The sequence below is a fragment of the Muntiacus reevesi genome, chromosome 5, assembly GCF_963930625.1.
Source record: "Muntiacus reevesi chromosome 5, mMunRee1.1, whole genome shotgun sequence".
Classification (NCBI taxonomy): Eukaryota; Metazoa; Chordata; class Mammalia; order Artiodactyla; family Cervidae; genus Muntiacus; species Muntiacus reevesi.
Window position 1 is genome coordinate 116,997,658 of NC_089253.1, and position 17,195 is coordinate 117,014,852.

The 17,195-nt window shown below is 35.8% G+C and overlaps 1 protein-coding gene across 5 annotated transcripts in view; it reads right to left on the reverse strand.

The window, feature by feature from the left end:
* The window catches only part of RCOR3 (REST corepressor 3), a 53,490-nt gene that overhangs the window by 10,577 nt on the left and 25,718 nt on the right, over positions 1-17,195 (reverse strand). For 4 of the 5 annotated variants that reach the window (XM_065936264.1, XM_065936262.1, XM_065936261.1 and 1 more), the window contains 3 exons: positions 13,512-13,730; positions 9,220-9,297; positions 1,170-1,227 (listed from right to left, as the gene is read on the reverse strand). In XM_065936264.1, the coding sequence (XP_065792336.1) occupies positions 1,170-1,227; positions 9,220-9,297; positions 13,512-13,730 (355 nt within the window). The remainder of the gene's footprint in view (positions 1-1,169; positions 1,228-9,219; positions 9,298-13,511; positions 13,731-17,195) is intronic. The other variant, XM_065936263.1, reaches the window with a different exon arrangement.

Consider the following 17,195-nt stretch of genomic DNA (forward strand, 5'->3'; position numbering starts at 1 on the left):
AACTTGGTTCTACAATTACAGATGTGCTCCATGCACGTCCAGCACTGCCTGTACGGGACCCGGTGCTTCTGTTTATGAAACGGCTGTGCTGTGCTGCGCAGGCTGAAGGGAAGGCGGCCCTATCCTACCAGCACCCTACTGTGCGTTTTCAAATCACACTGGGTCCGTAATCCTTACTTTAATTCAAACTGCAAAGTCTTAATCAATCTTTAACTATATTATTCTCATATCTGAATGATACTTGCACATTTTTCGAGTTAAATATGTTCTCTATGTTTGAATACTCGGAACTGTTTTTAAAGATGTATGTTTCACTGGGGCCCAACTCTCTTATAGTAGTTAACTTAGATAAAATAGCTATGGATACTCAACACAGAGGGCTCAGCCAAGAAGAAACAAATTGTAGACCAAACTTAAACCACACTATCAGTCCTGTAGAGTTCATCTTAAAAGGAAAACAAATCTACAGCACTGAATTGCAACATACAATTTGCCCTTAAGTAATTCAAACACAAGAAAATCCAAGTTTATAGTGCTTCCAATTTGCCCATGGATATTCATAGTACAAAAAGTTTTCTGCCATACAATTCAACCAAGCATTCTTACAAATAATTGCATTTAAAACCACACACGTATATATATATCTATGTATTAAGTCTTTCTTTTGTATAAATAGATTATTTAAAGTCAGGTTTTATAGCATTCAGTGGCACATCTCTTAAGTAAGTTACAGTACACTGAAAGTTAAGCATATCATGAATATTTTCAGTACCTGACAATTATCAACTACAGAGTAATCAGGGAAACCAGGAACACAGTAGTTTATGTTTGTGATAAAGAGTTATTGACTGATACAGTAAGAATGAACCCAGCTGCAGGAATAATGAAGCAGAGGCACCCAGAGACCAGCTGACTCGTTCAAGCCTGTCATCACCATCATTCATTTAGTGCTGGGGAGGCATCACATGATGCTCAGGGCCCAAAATGCACACAGACTCAGTGCACCACATCCACAAGAACAAGTCAGAGTTCACGGTCACCAACACTGTGCGGTAAACACAAGACCCCTTTCTTGATCCACTTCTAAAGGAAGGGGAGGACTATGGTAGTCACCTTTCATGACAAATTAAATAATTATTAACAACAATAACTGCTTATCTTTAATATACCTTGCACTGCTAGAAGCTGCTCCTCTGTGGTCCAACGGGCATTAATTTTCTGATTTGACTACAAAATTAAAGAGAAGTTTCCTAATGAGGATATGAAGACAGACATTTTTCCAAAGTGCTTATTTTTTAAAAACTTTTCACCAAATCATAGATAAGAGATTACTAAAACTCTGATTTATGAGGATTTCATTTTTATAAGACTTTAAAAATGTATTTTAAATTACCTTTTACCAACACAAAAAAATAATGAAAGGGAAATGTACCAATTTGGGAGATAGAAAAACATTCGCACTTACACCCTAGTCAGAGATATCAAAACTGAGAAAATCTATTAATCACTCATTTTCCAACTACAATGTTCCTATCATACACTGCACGTTAATTTTAGCCTAGTTTTAACATTTAAGAGACTTTGATTTCTCTATAGAAGGATCTGTGACTCTCAAATTTCTTTTCTTCATATGTAGACTAAATCTATTCTTACTCCATCAAAAATAGTGTTGTATAAATTAATGTAAAACTGTAGATAAGGCCTGTGCCCTAAATTAATATTTCTTTAAATTTCTAAAGCAGAGAGTGACTGAGTATAAGAACAGATTTTCCCCCAACACTTCCTACATTCATCCCAGTATTTTTGTTTAAAAAATTTCTCAGTTTAAGATTTTGACCATGGCAGTATTACAGTATTAAACATCTAGCCAAATTTCACTAGTGTACACCCACTTCTTGGTAATCAAGAACCTTCGGCAGTAGATGGAGGGAGAGAAATAAGCATTCCAGCCTACAGAGGTTTACAGTAGAAACCGCCCAGATAAAATGGCCAATGTAATACACACACATGCTGGGCAAAATAGAAAGTAGGGTTTCCTCTAAGAAGGGGTGTTGAGGTCTTATCTCAGCTGTAGTCTTAGCAATAAGAATCTCCAAAGTACACAGAGGTTCTGGGTAATATCAACTTTCTCACCACGAGTGAAGACATATAAGCAAGCATTTAGAAGAAAGAATGAAACATAAATTCCAAAAAAGTTATGAAAGAAGAAGGAAAAAAAAAAACTTGAGGAAAGGAGGGAAAAATCAAAATTACAAATCACTGAGTTCCAAATGATAAGATTTAAAAAGGACAGCAAGGCAAGCCAGCCAACGTGGACAAGCCTCCAGGTTAGGATACTTGTGAGGAGGCAAAGGAATAACAAGTAACAGGCAGAGAGAAAGAGGGGAAACAGGACATACAGGAGTAGTAAGGGTGAACCAAGACTAAAAGAGTGCAAAGAAAAGAATTCAGAAGACAGGGAAAACCAGCAATTTTAAACATATGGTCTCCCAAGAGGAATAATAAGAATGGAGTAGGAGGTAATATCTGAGTTAATACCTAGGCAATGTGATACTACCTTGGCCGTAAAAGGTAGGCAGAAGCGGTCCTTAGTACCCAACGATAACTGGTATTGGAACCTATTTAAAACAGGTCCAAATATTTCAGGATAAATGGTTAAAAAAATAAAAGGCTGAATGTAACTTAATCTGAAATATGAAACTAAGACTTAGGAAAATTAGTTCATTAAAAGATAGTTACTGATTCCGCTTATAAGCTTTAACTTTATTTCTTGGCATACCTTTTCTGATTATACAGTGGTATAACACTCTCTAACTTTGACATTTACAGCATGACTGCAGAATATAGCTCATTTTTGTTCCTCAAATTTCTCTTCTCTTTATTGTTACTGAAATTATTCTTCTTTTAAATGCCTGAATCACTATCCTTTTTTTCCCCATCATTAATTCTGTTACATACCCATCTGTCAACAATTTTGCAAGTGACTAAAGCCATTCTGTACCTTCAGAGACTTAAGGAAGTTTCACATCTCTTGCAAGGCTTACAATTTCATTTTGTATTTGCACTGTATTAGCAAGAGAATACAGAGGAAGACGTTGCTGTCATGGATGGAAAGGATAACAGCTAGAGTTAATTTGGAAGAATTAGTGAGGAGAGCCTAACTTTATAAGTGCTCAATTCACTAGTGAATACTTTCTTGTTTGGCAACCTTTGCTTCTCCATCTATCCCTTAGATTAATGAGCATTTGGATACTGAACATCTCTTGTGATACTATTGCAAGTGGTTCTTAGGATTAAAGTTAGTATATATTCGGAATATATATAAGGACATATGTAACCTGGTGGCTCTAGTAAGGAATCCACCCGCCAATGCAGGAGATGGGGGTTCAATTCCTGGGTCAAGAAGATCCCCTGGAGAAGGAAATGGCAACCTGTCCAATATTCTTGCCTAGGAAATCCCATGGACAGAGGAGACTGGCAGGCTACAGTCTATGGGTCGCAAAGACTTGGACATGACTTAGAACCTAAACGACAACAACAAACAATAACAAAAACATCAAACACACCGCCTGAGCAAACATAAACTAAAGTTGATCAATCAATGTTGGTTAAACCTGAAAGGCAGAAAATGGAGGAAAAGGTATCATTAATGAAAAGGGAACAAAAAGTAAAAAAGAAATAACAAGCCCTATGATGACTTATTTTTGGCTTATAAGCAAATCAGGAGATGGGATAAACGCAAGTAACTATTATTGCAAACAGTATACTGGGGATTCAAAGATGAGAGGGAAAAGTCAAAATGATTACAGTGGGGAAAAAGGAAAGTTGAAGGGACTGGAGTCAGAGATGGATTTAAAAACATAAGTTCCTAAAAGGCAAAAATGAGGAGAAGGCATGCCAAGTTCAGGGAACAAGAGGATTTTTGTTAGGAAGCAGTGACAAATAAGTCTGGAAGGTTGGTGATACTTAACTAAACCAAAATATGGTGAGGTCCAGTTCTGCAAGGGCTGAAAACACCAAGGCTGACGAGTTCATACTAGATTTAATAAGCAACCTGGGGGAAGCAGGGAGCAAAGAGAGAAGGGTAGGATTATGAGCAAAATAAGACTTTTAAGTCTAGAAAGCTGGGAGAAGGGTGATACTTTAAAGGACTTAGGATTTGGGAGATGTGGGAAGGCAACGCTAAGAGGAGGAATTTAACTTGGGATACACTGAAAATAAGGTATTAGGCAGGAGGCTAAAAGATTCATCTATTCAAATAGATGAATTTTTAAGGTGTTTGGAATGGTGTTTGGAAAATGCTTATGAGGGAAAACAATGGAATCAGCTTACTCAGATGAGAGGTTCTAAAATCAGACTCTAAATTTTTTAAAGTTTTGTTTCTTCCAAAATTACTCTTGAAATGTTCTTACAAAGGCAGCCATGGAGATAGGCAGTCTCGCAGAAAATCCACGCTGGCAGTTATTCCTCCAGTACTGGAAAGGGCCACTAGTTTCTCAGTTATACCCCAGATGAAGCCTTTGGCTCGAATTTAGAACAGTAGTAAATGAAAAATATAAATACTTATGTAAATACTAGAACATCGTCCAGTTCAAGGAAATGCTCAGGAGGCATGTGAAAGCTAAAACTGACTAAAGGAATGCTGGATTCACAGTTCCCAGGTTGTAACTACTCACTCTGGGTCATACACTCAATAAACAGAGTTCAGGCAGAATTGCCAGCACTGCTGCACTTGCTGTTACTAAACATACTCTCTCTTTTTTATTCGGTTGAATTTATGTCATCTAAATGTATATATGATATGACTTTAATACAGCAAAGTGATGAGGTTGTATCAGATTTCCAAAACAGAAGAGAAATGCATCCTGAGGATAAAAACTTGGAGAATGTCTTTATTTACATAGAGTAAGAAAAATTATAGTTGAGAAGGGAAAATAATGGTTATAAACATGAAAGTTAAAGTAAGAAGGAGGTCATCATTATGTGAAAGGCTCAGAAATAGGCAAGGGAAATGAGTTAGGGCTGTGGAATTTGGTCATTAAGACCAATGTTAACGTTTAAGAAGATGCTTCAGTGGAAAAATGCAGAGGAGGACTTGAAACTATGGAATTAAACAGTCTATGTGCTACAACATGGAAACAGTGGAAGAGAGGGAAGGGTGTAGGAGTGAGAGGGTCGACATTTTAAAAACATACAGGATTCCTTTAAGTTACTGATTTTTATATTTTAGAGCCAAGAAAGTTTGGTAGAGATGTGCTTAACTTAAGGAAAGGACAACAAGACTATATCCAGGAATCTAAAATTCTATGGTAGTTATAGCTAGCTATGAGGAACCTGAAACTGAAAACATGCTTTTTCTTAGAAATAATACAACAGCAATGTAAAACAATCCAGTATATAATATCAACAATAATGTAAAAGACCCCAAAGAGCTGTCTAGAACAATCTACAGCATCCTTGGAGAGTTCAGCATCTTTACTGCATCCTTCCCCTGGCTAAATTTCTTCACATCTTTCCCATTTCTGTCAGTAGTAGTTTCATACTACCTCTGCCTCGGAAGAGTTAAAAAAGGTTACCAGGCTACCCAACATTGAAAATTCAACCCAACGTCCATAGAGAAAGGATCTCACACACCTATGCAAGAAAATATCCATAGATTTGGAAACTTCTAGTTTCAAAAAGCACCCCTTTCTCAGATTCTTCCTTCTGGGTTCACAGATCTCTTTGCCCCTTACCTAAGCTTCACCCAAAACAAATCAAAGCATAATCAAACATACCACCACTCCTTGCAACACCCTCATACACTTTCAAGGAGATACATAAACATCTACTTTGCAAATGTTCTCTAGGTTTATCACTTGCTCTCCATTCCTACAAATACCTGATACTACCCAATACCTCTTTACCACTTATCTTATCTCTCACATACCTGGTATTTCAGCAGCTCTAAAGTTGCTAATTTATCTTAAGTAACATGGCCAGGATAACTTTCCTAAAACACAAATTTCTCATTACATCCTTCCTAAATTGAAAAAACTGTATGATCTCTTCATTTGCCTTAATTTAAAAGGCAAACTTCTCTTCTTAGCTTTCACAAAAGCTTTTCCTAGCTCTCACGGTGGTCTTGCCCACTGGTTTATAAAACAAAGACGTCCCTGTTAAACTCCTCCTTTAACACCTCTCATACACCCTGTGCGTTCATCCTCGGCAGCCAAGTGTGCCTTCCCAAGTAGACAACACGCTTCCTCAGAAAGCAGTTTTTATACTTCCACTGAACTCTCAGTTGTGATCAGCACAATAATGAGCACATAATACATGCTCAGGGAATATCCAGTGTTTTTAATTTTCCCCTCTGGATTTATATTTGAATGCACTGCTCAACATCAAACCACTGTTCACATTATTCCTTCCATCTGCCCTTTTAGTGTATGCAAAAATCCTACCTGCCCTTCAGCTGAAACGTCCCCCTTTAGGAAACTTCAGCTGAAAGTTCCTCCTTTAGGAAGTGCTCTCCGATTACCCTACTTGAACAACAGCCACTTGTTTTATTAATATCTTCACTTATAAATCTATAACTTTAATCAGTTTGTCTTCTAACATCTAGACTATAAATTCTTTTTTAAAAAGTAAATGGAAAAATCTATCCTTCCTCTTTTTAAGGTGCTGCCTCTGTCCCCCCTCACACAGTGCCTAATGCAGTGCCTTATAAAAAACAAGAGATCGACAAATACTTAGGTAAGTGAATTAACTTTCTTCACCATTTTTTCCCTAAATGAAAATAACAAATACAACCAAATGAATAAGTAAAGCATCTTAGTAACTGTTTAGTTCCAGTTGAGTTACATCATTTAGTAGCTTGTTTTTTAAAAGGTTAATAAAATTCTTTTGTTAGGTATTAGGGAGAATTTTTTTAGGATAGGTATCAGCTAACCTAAAGGTAAGAGGATAGGGTACATGATTTTTCAAGGTTTTTACTATAACTGTTAATCTAGTGTTTTGAAATATATCTATTCAGGTTGTTCTCCCCTATAAAGCAACAGGAACAATATGATACATACAAATATATCCTGGGCATTTTGTAGATGATAAAATATATATACATTTTTCAAGTGCATGTGAGTTCAAAATCAACCTCAAAGTAATATACAAACTTCAATGTATGAACTGCAGTGCATTAAGGTTTTGGTCATTTTGATCATTATTTTTACAACAAACCAAGAGATGTAATAAATGGTAACTTCTAACCAATAACTACATTTATATGTGGGAATCTAACATACACTTTTACTATTATATGAAAACTTCCAAAAGAGGCAGCATCGCATTAATCTAGGACTCCAACTGGACTCTAAGAATCTAAAACACAGCCAGAGCATCACTATTTACTATGATGTGTGATCTTGATCAAGTCAGTTATTCTCTCTGAGGCCCAGCTCCCTCATGCAAAATAATAGTATTTACTTCACCTACTTCTTGGACTTAAGTGAGCATCAAGAGGCAGCATACAGGAAAGTTATAAATGCTATTATACCTTCACATCTTACTTTATATAATGTTAATGAATGAGACTATTCTGCAATTTTCTGAAAAATTTGAGATTATAATTTTATTTCCTTGAAAATCTGGTAGACTTTTTCTATAAAGTTGTCTTGGCCTGCTGTTTTCTCATGAGAAAAATGTTCACTGTTTCTTCAATTATTTAATGGTTATATATTATTCAGTTTTCGTTCTTTTTAAGACAATTTTGGTAAAGCATATATTCCTAGGAATTTCTAAGTTTTGTGTAAATTTTCAAACTTATTGGCATAAAGTTCTTCAAGCTATTCCAATAAGGTTTTCAATATCTGCTATATTCTTTAATTTTTAAGTTATAAACTTATAGTAATATACAAACATTTTAAGTTTTTTGCTTTTATGCATTTTATAGTGGTTGGATGCCATCACTGACTCAATGGCCATAATAATGAGCAAACTCAGGGAGACAGTGAAGGACGGGGAAGCCTGGCATGCTGCAGTTCACGGGGTCGAAAACAGCTGGACACAACTTAATGACTGAACAACAACAATGTGTAATTAATTAAATGCTAAATTAATTTCAATACAAAATTTAAAATAAATTTTTGATGTAATAATTTAACATAAAATAAAGCAGTACTCTTTGTATTACACTATCTTTATTTAAATATCACTAGACTGTCAGTTTACCTCTGGGTTTGCAATGAGACATTAGTCTACATATATTTCATTTTTTTCCATTGCCTAACCTTCTTGAAAGAGACTATTCAAAACAAACAAAGACAACTTCCTTCATAATGATTCTTCCTTCCTAGAAGATTCTAGAGAGTAAGATGGCATATGAAGTACTACTTTTCTGCCCGCCACCCCCCGCCACCCCGCCTATACATAATTCATTTGTAGATATTTCAGTCAATCTGCTATCTGGAGGGAAAAAAAATCCCATTAGGACCAAATAGGATTATTTGATTATTACATACATAGAAAATTAAGGCCAGGATAATAAGCATAACATAGGAATCTTTAAAAAAAGAGAAAGAAAAAAAAAAAAAGAGAGAAAGAGAAAAGATTTTATAATAGAAGCTTCCATAAAAAGCTATGATTGGACAATAAGCATTTAAGTACACCCTTAGACATCACCAATATAAAGAAACATATTAAGTTTTAGCAGAAGTACAAGTAAGACTTGAGAAAATGGCCAATCTATATCTCATATTTGGATTTTATATTTTCCAGGATATAAGTCCCCCACTAAAATCCTAACTGGAAACCTGAGCCAATAAACAAATATCCAAAACTAAAGTAAAATTTTGTTAAAACTGTTAAAATGAGCTCCTTGTGATCTTTTTCTTCCTGTTACCAATTCACACAGGTAGGAAACAGCTTTGAACAAACATTGCTATAGACCCCAAAATGCACTTCTTCGTCAATGACCTTCCAGTTTCACATGCACTGGGCCTACTACTATAGCTATTTTCTTTGCTTGATAGCAAGTGCTAAAGACAGTAATGGAATGATTTAACTTAAATCATTAGCCAAGTCTCAAGAAACTACCTATCTAAATAATAAAAGAGACATAATAAATTATCTATATAATAAAACCTTCGAAGTGCACATGTAACCAAAATATAGTAGTTGAATACTGAATAACTCAAAGAACAAGGTTTCACCATACTTAGTGACATATACTCTTCAATAACATACCTCAGGAGGTTTGAATTCTTCAATTCCACCTTCCATTTTCTGTTTAAGTGCACTGTTTACTTGCTTAGCATTCTGAACCTTCAACAAAAGAACCAAAATTATGAATCAGATCATGTACTTAGGTGAATTTTTGAGTATTAATAAGTGAAAAGGATATATATTAAAAACCCTGTTACCCCAGGGGATAGAACACTTACGGCACTTAGGGTGGAATACACCACTCATTCAAGTAGCATACACATCAACTATATACATACCTAACAGACTAACTGGCACAGTTCATAAGAAATCATTTAATTCTCACAACTACTCTGTGAAGTAAGTACCATCAGTTCTGTTATAACCTGACATATGCATTCTCAAAAGCCACAGTACTATGCAAACTGCACAGTAAAACCACAGAGCGTGTGGGGAAACGAACTTGCGACACAGCACTGAACAACTTCATCAATGACACACAGCAGCTCTAAACAGGAAAGAAATTCACAAGCGATACAATAAAGACAATGCTCTACCTTGAAAGGCTGCTTACAGAAGTGGGTGTCAAAAGAAATACAACTTGTAAATCGTTGGGAAGTGGGAGAATGGTTATCTGAAATCGGATGAAAAGTTTTAACACCAGATGTGGGTGTTTATGGCAAGTAACACAATATATGCCCACAGAGTTCAAATGTGAACTGTGTGGGCACATACTCAGCTAGGTATAGTTAGTTTTTCACTAACAAAAATCACAGGTAAGCAAATGCAAAAGTCACATTATGTTCAAATTGTCCCCATGTATATCAAGGATGTTGGAACAGATTCATGCTTTCAAAACAAGCACTAGAGCAAAACTGGACTTTGATTTAACAGCACAAATGAAGGCGTGGCGGTGGTACACAAGACGGGTCACAGGAATAACTTGGGAACAAAATTAAGACATCTTTGTAAACAACTGATTGTGGAGAATTAGGGAGAAGGAGGAATCAAGGATAACTCTTTCGTCACTGGCTTGAGTAACTGAGTACACACAGTTACTCACATTCAACCAGACAGGGAGTGCAGAAAGGGGACCAGATCACTCGTGGACATGGAAGAAATCAGTCTGGACACTGCTTATGAGATGTTTGGGATAATAAATGGTAGAATTTGTAAATCCAAGAATGCAAATCTTCCCTATGTTACACATCAAATGAATATCCAAGAAAGGAACTTAAAGTTTTTAAAAAGTTCTTTCACAACAATCAACAAAGGACTTTCCTGGTGGTTCACTGGCTAAGAATCCAGAGGACACAGGTTCAATTCCTGGTCCAGGAAGATTCCATGTGCCATAGAGCAACTAAGCCTGTGAGTCACAACTACTGAAGCCTGTGCTTGGCAAAGAGAGAAACCACTACAGTAAGAAGTTCGCGCACCAGAATAAAGAGTAACCCCTGCTCACAGCAACCAGAGAAAGCCTTCATGCAGCCCAGAGACTCAGCACAGACAAAAATATATAAACAAACAATTTTTAAAAAAATCAATAAAAATAGCTTATAAGTGAAGTAATAGTGGAGTAGTAATACTGATAACTAACTATGATTACAGGTAGCTAAGAACATTTCATTCATTATTTAAAAAATTCTGAGCACTTTAAAAATATCACAGGCAAAGTGTTTTAGAAGTTCTCTAAAGAGAAGGGGTGCTGTGGGTTGGAAGATGGGAGTCTCACACACATTTATGGTTTGACTAAAGGCAAAGCATTCAATCAAATACATACTATATATACTTGAGAATCCAGCATCATAAGTCAAAAGAAAGGAATTCTAAGGAGGAGGAGGTGGCTTTCAAAAGAGATAAGACCCAAAAAGAGGGCACTCGACTGGGCAACTTGTTCACAAACAATCTTAAGACAGCTTATTTAGTGGCAGAATTGGGATGGGATGTGGGACAGAAACTAGATTGGGAAGCCTCTGAAAATAAGTGGTAAGAAAGCAGAGGAAGCCAATGTGGTAGATTTTTATATTTATTCTGGAAGTTTGCTGGAGAAGAAAACAGAAATATAAAAGCAGTTCGGGTAAGTAACCAGGGTCAAGGGGTAGAGAAATCTGAATTTTTAGGATAGAGAAAAACCATCTCAGTCCCATACTACCCTGTTGCAAAGTTCTTAGATTATATGGAAGTGGTATAATATTAACTCTTAACGGTGCATACTGTGGTATCTAAACAAGGATGACACTGTAAGCTAAGGATGCATGGTATAATCCCTAAAGCAACTACAAAAAAAAAAAAAAAAAGAAGAAGAGATATAGCTGAAAAATATAAATATGACCATGTTACACTTCTTTTAAACCCTTCAATGGTTTCCTCACTCATGATGAATTTTAAATTTAACATGCCCTTCCTATAAATTTCTGTCTAGCTCTGCAAATAACCTGCTAAAGGCAAGTAGGAATTAATGAAGCATTTTAAAATGAGTGATCTTGATTACACTAGTATTTTAAAAGAATAACATTGATAAAATGTGTAACAAGGGACTGAGAAGAGGTAGATAGCAAGGAGAATGAACATGATAGTTACAGTCAGAAAAGAGGTGATAAGCACCATAACAAGGGTAGTAGGGATGAGATTAAAAAGCTGGGGATTGATTTAAAGGAAATTTCAGAGATAAAATAATCTACCGCTTGAGTTTGTGTGTGCTGAGAGAGTAATATAGGCAAGGGATGAGTTAAAGATAAATTCAGATGTTTCAACAAACAAGGAACAGAAAAAAAAAAAATCTTTTGGGGGTTAGATGAGATGTCTACCAGGTAGTTGGAAATATAGAGCTTTGGAGAAAAGCCACAGTTTAGGAAGTAAACTCAGAAGTCACTGGCAAGGTTGGTTAATTTATACCAAGAAAGCCCAGACTTAAAACACCAAAAGAAATAAATAAATAAAGGAAAAGCCAGAGAAAGACTGAAGACCTAATAACAACCATTAATGAGTAGGTATTATGCAAGGCACTAATGTTTTAAGCATTTACCCTTTATCACCTTGTTTAATTCCTCTCAACCAAAATACCATTATCCTTATTTTAAGACAGAGAAATTGAAGTTGAGAGAAGTTAAACAGCTCCCCTAGGGTTCTGCAGGAAGTAGACAGTGTAGCTAGGTTTGGAATTTAGGATCATTGACTCTAAAACCTTATCCACTACCTGATTATGCTAATGAAACCTTTAAATAATACTGCTGTTAATGATGACAATCCATATGTATTATTTCAAATAATTCTCAACAATCTGCAAGAGAAGTAAGATTATTATCTCCAATTTTATAAATAAAAAATGGAAGCTTCAGTTCAGTTCAGTCGCTCAGTCGTGCCCGACTCTTTGCGACCCCAAGAACCACAGCACGCCAGGCCTCCCTGTCCATCACCAACTCCTGGAGTCCATCCAAACCCATGTCATCTAGTCGGTGATGCCATCCAACCATCTCATACTGTCACCCCCTTCTCCTCCTGCCCTCAATCATGTCCCATCATCAGGGTCTTTTCAAATGAGTCAGCTCTTCGCATCAGGTGGCCAAAGTATTGGAGTTTCAGTTTCAGTATCAGTCCTTCCAGTGAACACCCAGGACTGATCTCCTTTAGGATGGATTGGGTGGATCTCCTTGAAGTCCAAGGGACTCTCAAGAGTCTTTTCCAACACTACAGTTCAAAAGCATCAATTCTTCGGTGCTCAGCTTTCTTCACAGTCCAACTCTCACATCCATACATGACCACTGGAAAAATCATAGCCTTGACTAGATGGACCTTTGTCAGCAAAGTAATGTCTCTGCTTTTTAATATGCTGTCTAGGTTGGTCATAACTTTCCTTCCAAGGAGTAAGCGTCTTTTAATTTCATGGCTGCAGTCACCATCTGCAGTGATTTTGGAGCCCAAAAAAATAAAGTCAGCCACTGTTGCCACTGTTTCCCCATCTATTTGCCAGGAAGTGATGGGACCAGATGCCATGATCTTAGTTTTCTGAATGTTGAGCTTTAAGTCAACTTTTTCACTCTCCTCTTTCACTTTCATCAAGAGAGTCTTTAGTTCTTCTTCACTTTCTGCCATAAGGGTGGTGTCATCTGCATATCCTATTATTTCCCAACATCACAGAGCTAACAGGTAGCAATGCTGGGATTCAAATCTAAAATACTCAGTGGCACCTTATAATTTGAAAACAAGCTAAATAAGAAAGATAAAGCTTATGCAACTGAGTCGTTGAGACAATCTGTAAAAGATTGAGTTTACAGGGATAAAGTAAATAAGCAAAATGGACAGAATCATCAAAAATAATGATTTTTATAAAATACCTGACGTTTTAAAGAGATCAACTCCATGTCCAGTTGCCTCAGGATGGTGTTGGCTGCATTGGGGCTACAGGAAACAGCTACCACATCTTCTTGGGTTAAATACATGCCCTTAGGTGGACGGCACTTAGAACGCTGAGAATGATGGCGGTGTTGTAAACTCTGATATTCTCTCCTCCCAAGTCCAATCTTGCTAGTTTGGACAGGCTGGTCAGTATTACCCTGGAAGAAAAAGGAGTAATAGGTCATCTGGGTTTGCATACAGGTATAAGTTGGAAACAGTCTATTACTAATGGAAGTATCTGTTACATTAAGTGCACCTACTAAATACTTCTAACCAATTATGTTACATGAGTCCAAACACACACACACACATAACAACTATCAATTAGGGGGAAATGAGCATACAACATAACGTATGTTTCATTAATCCACTCAATAAAATGTTAGGTTTATATGCCCAGAAGACTATGAACAAATGAAAAAATAAGGTGGATTTTACATTATTTTAGTTTGCTTCATGATTTCAAGATGTGATATATTTTCTCTCAGCAATAAACGGGGAGCGGGGGTAAGCTACAACTTACTAAGTGTGAAGTTTTAAAGAAAGTAAAAAAGGGCAAATTAGGAATCATGACAATTGGTAGATCAGACAACTGGTAAAAAAGAGATAACATTTTATTCTCACTTCGGAGTTGTTGAAAGAGAACTATGTCTCTAAAACTTAAAAAGAGCACAGGATTATTTTATTTTTTATTTATTTATTTTTTTAAGATTATTTTAATACTAACAACATTTCTAAACTCCAAGTCTATTTACCTGTGAATAAAATAACATTGAAATTTTCACTTTGGAAGAGGTTTAAAAAGCTCTAATAACGTTCACCATGAACTCTTAAGTAGGATTTCATTATTATATCTGCAATATTCTTAAAAAGTGTGATGTAAAAATACAATGTTATTCTGTGCTTCCAAGATAGGAATCCATTAGAAACTGTGTCCCATTAGGCTGAAGACAATATACTGAATAGATTTAATAATTCAATTCATTAGAAAAGGATCTCTGAGTAAAAGTCATAATATAATTATATAGCACCCAGTATTGTAATTCACTCTGTTCCTTAAAACTCAATTCAAAGCAACACATGACAGATTTGATGTTTAGGGAAAATCCTCCCAGTATAGCACTCCTAAAATTGCTAAATCAAGTATTTTTAAAAAATCTTTTAAAATTCATTTCTAAGCTGGCAGAGAAGTGAAGACCAGAAATGATGAGAAAGCAAGAATCTAGAGAGATAAGCAAGGATGCAGGAGCTGACACTTACCTAAAGGACAATGGACAACAGGTGAAGAGCACAAGAATGAAAGCCAGAACTCTGGAAGGGGAGGGGCCTCCAACATCGTGCAAAGTAGGAAAACTGACCCTGCCCTGCAAAGGGAGGATGATTTAAAGAAAGACAAGACCACTTCAACCTTGGCTGAAAGGAAAGCAAAGAAACTTTCAAAAAGAGTCTTTCCTGAGAATCCCTAGCCACAGGTTTGGAGACTAAATTTATATGAACTGTCTGGCCTGAAAAACCCCAAATCAAAATTTACTTTAGAGTATCTCAGGTTGGTAGGGCTTTCAGTTAGCAGAAGTAAATGCAAGCTGTCTTTAGAAGAATGCACTGTAAATGCAGGTCTTGAAAATTTTCAACAAACATGTTCCAAGGAAAATAAGCTCACAACCACACACTGCCAAACAAGTCTCCCGAGGAAAACACTGCAGAAGGTAAACAACAGAATTGTATCTGCAAAGATCACAAATGTTACAATTACTGGATAAAGAGAATACAATAAAGATGTTATACATGTACAAGGAAAGAAAGAATTGAAAATATGGAATATTCTTATAAGAAATAAGTCTATCAAAACTGACCAAGCAGACAGGCAAAAAAAAAACAAATAGAACATTTGGAAATAAAAGATATTATAAATCAGATTAGAAATTCAATGAATGGGTTACTTAGCAGACTAGACAGAGCTCAAAAGAAAATTAGTGACTCTGAATGCACCTATGAGAAAAATGCCCAAAACGTAGCATGGAAGTATGGAACAACACGGAATACATGAGTGGTTAAGAGACATGTGAAACATCCATTACATGTCTAAAAGAATTCTCAAAACAAAGAATAGAGAGAATGAAGGAGATTTTAGATTCAAAGACTCAACAAATGAGCATTTTACAGAACTTAAGATAGGATTTAGAAAGTGCAAGGAAATTCAAAGTTTCAAAAAAAAGAAATCCAAAGCCATATACTTCAAAATGAAACTATGGAACACTAAAGACAAAGAAGAGATCATAAAAGTAGACAAAGAGAAAAGTTAAATTACCTCCAAAGAAGGATGTGGAGAAGAAAACCCTCTTGCACTGTTGGTAGGAATGTAAAATGACATTACATTATGGAGATTCCTTAAAAACCTAGGAACAGAACTACCATATGACCCAACAATCCCACTAACTGGCATATAACCTAAGAAAACCATAACTGAAAAGAGATGTTGCAGCACCACTGAAATTAGCTAGGAAGCAATCCAGATGTCCATTGACAGATGAACGGATAAAGAGGCTGTGGTACATACATACAATGGAATATTACTCAGCCATAAAAAAGAAAACATTTGAGCCAGCCCTAATGAGGTAGATGAACCTAAAGCCTGTTTTACAGAGTGAAGTAAGTCAGAAAGAGAAAAACAAATATCGTACATTAACATATATACATATATATAGAATCTAGAAAGATGGTACTGATAAGCCTATTTGCAGAGCAGCAGTGGAGATACAGACAAACAGAACAGACTTGTGGACACAGTGGGGAAAGAGAGAGTGAGATGAATTGAGAGTAGCATGGAAACATATAAATTACCATATGTAAAACAGACAGCCAGAAGAAATTTGCTGTATGATGCAAGAAACTCAAATCAGGTGCTCTGTGACAACATAGAGAGGTGGGATGGGATAGGAGATGGGACGGAGGTTCAAGGGGGAGGAGACATATGTATACCTATGGCTGATTCATGTTGATGTATGGCAGAAACCAACAAAATATTATAAATCAATCAAAAAATTTTTAAAAATTACCTCCAAAGGAATGATAATTAGCCTGACAGCAGACTTCTCTAAAGCAATGATAGAAATCAGAAAGCTGCAGAATAATATCTTCAAATAATATCGGTCAACCTAAGAGTCTAACCCCAGCAAAACTAAGGGTTTAAGAAATAGGCATTTTTGACATTCCAAAACTGACTGTGTTCATAATCAGACTGTCATTAAATTAATCTGTAAAAGATACAGTTAGGAAAAAAGAAAAATTATTTTCAAAGAAAGTTCTAAGATTCAAGAATGAAAAGTAAGCAAAATTAATTTTAAGTATTAAAAATTGGGTAAATTTCTTGTTAGCTTAGTAAATCTAACATTGACTATATGTCTAATGTGATATATTAAAAAAATAAGATGTAACTAAAAATGGAAAAAAATAGCACATAAGACAAGAAGGTAGTGGCTAAAGTCAAAGCATCTTAAAGGTCTTAAATTGACCAGAAACTCATTCAGAGCACCAAAATTAGATTTTAAAAGTTAAATATGCAGGATAAAATTTCCAGAGTACACAGTAAGAATAGAAATATAGAAACATTCCAAATTAGTAGA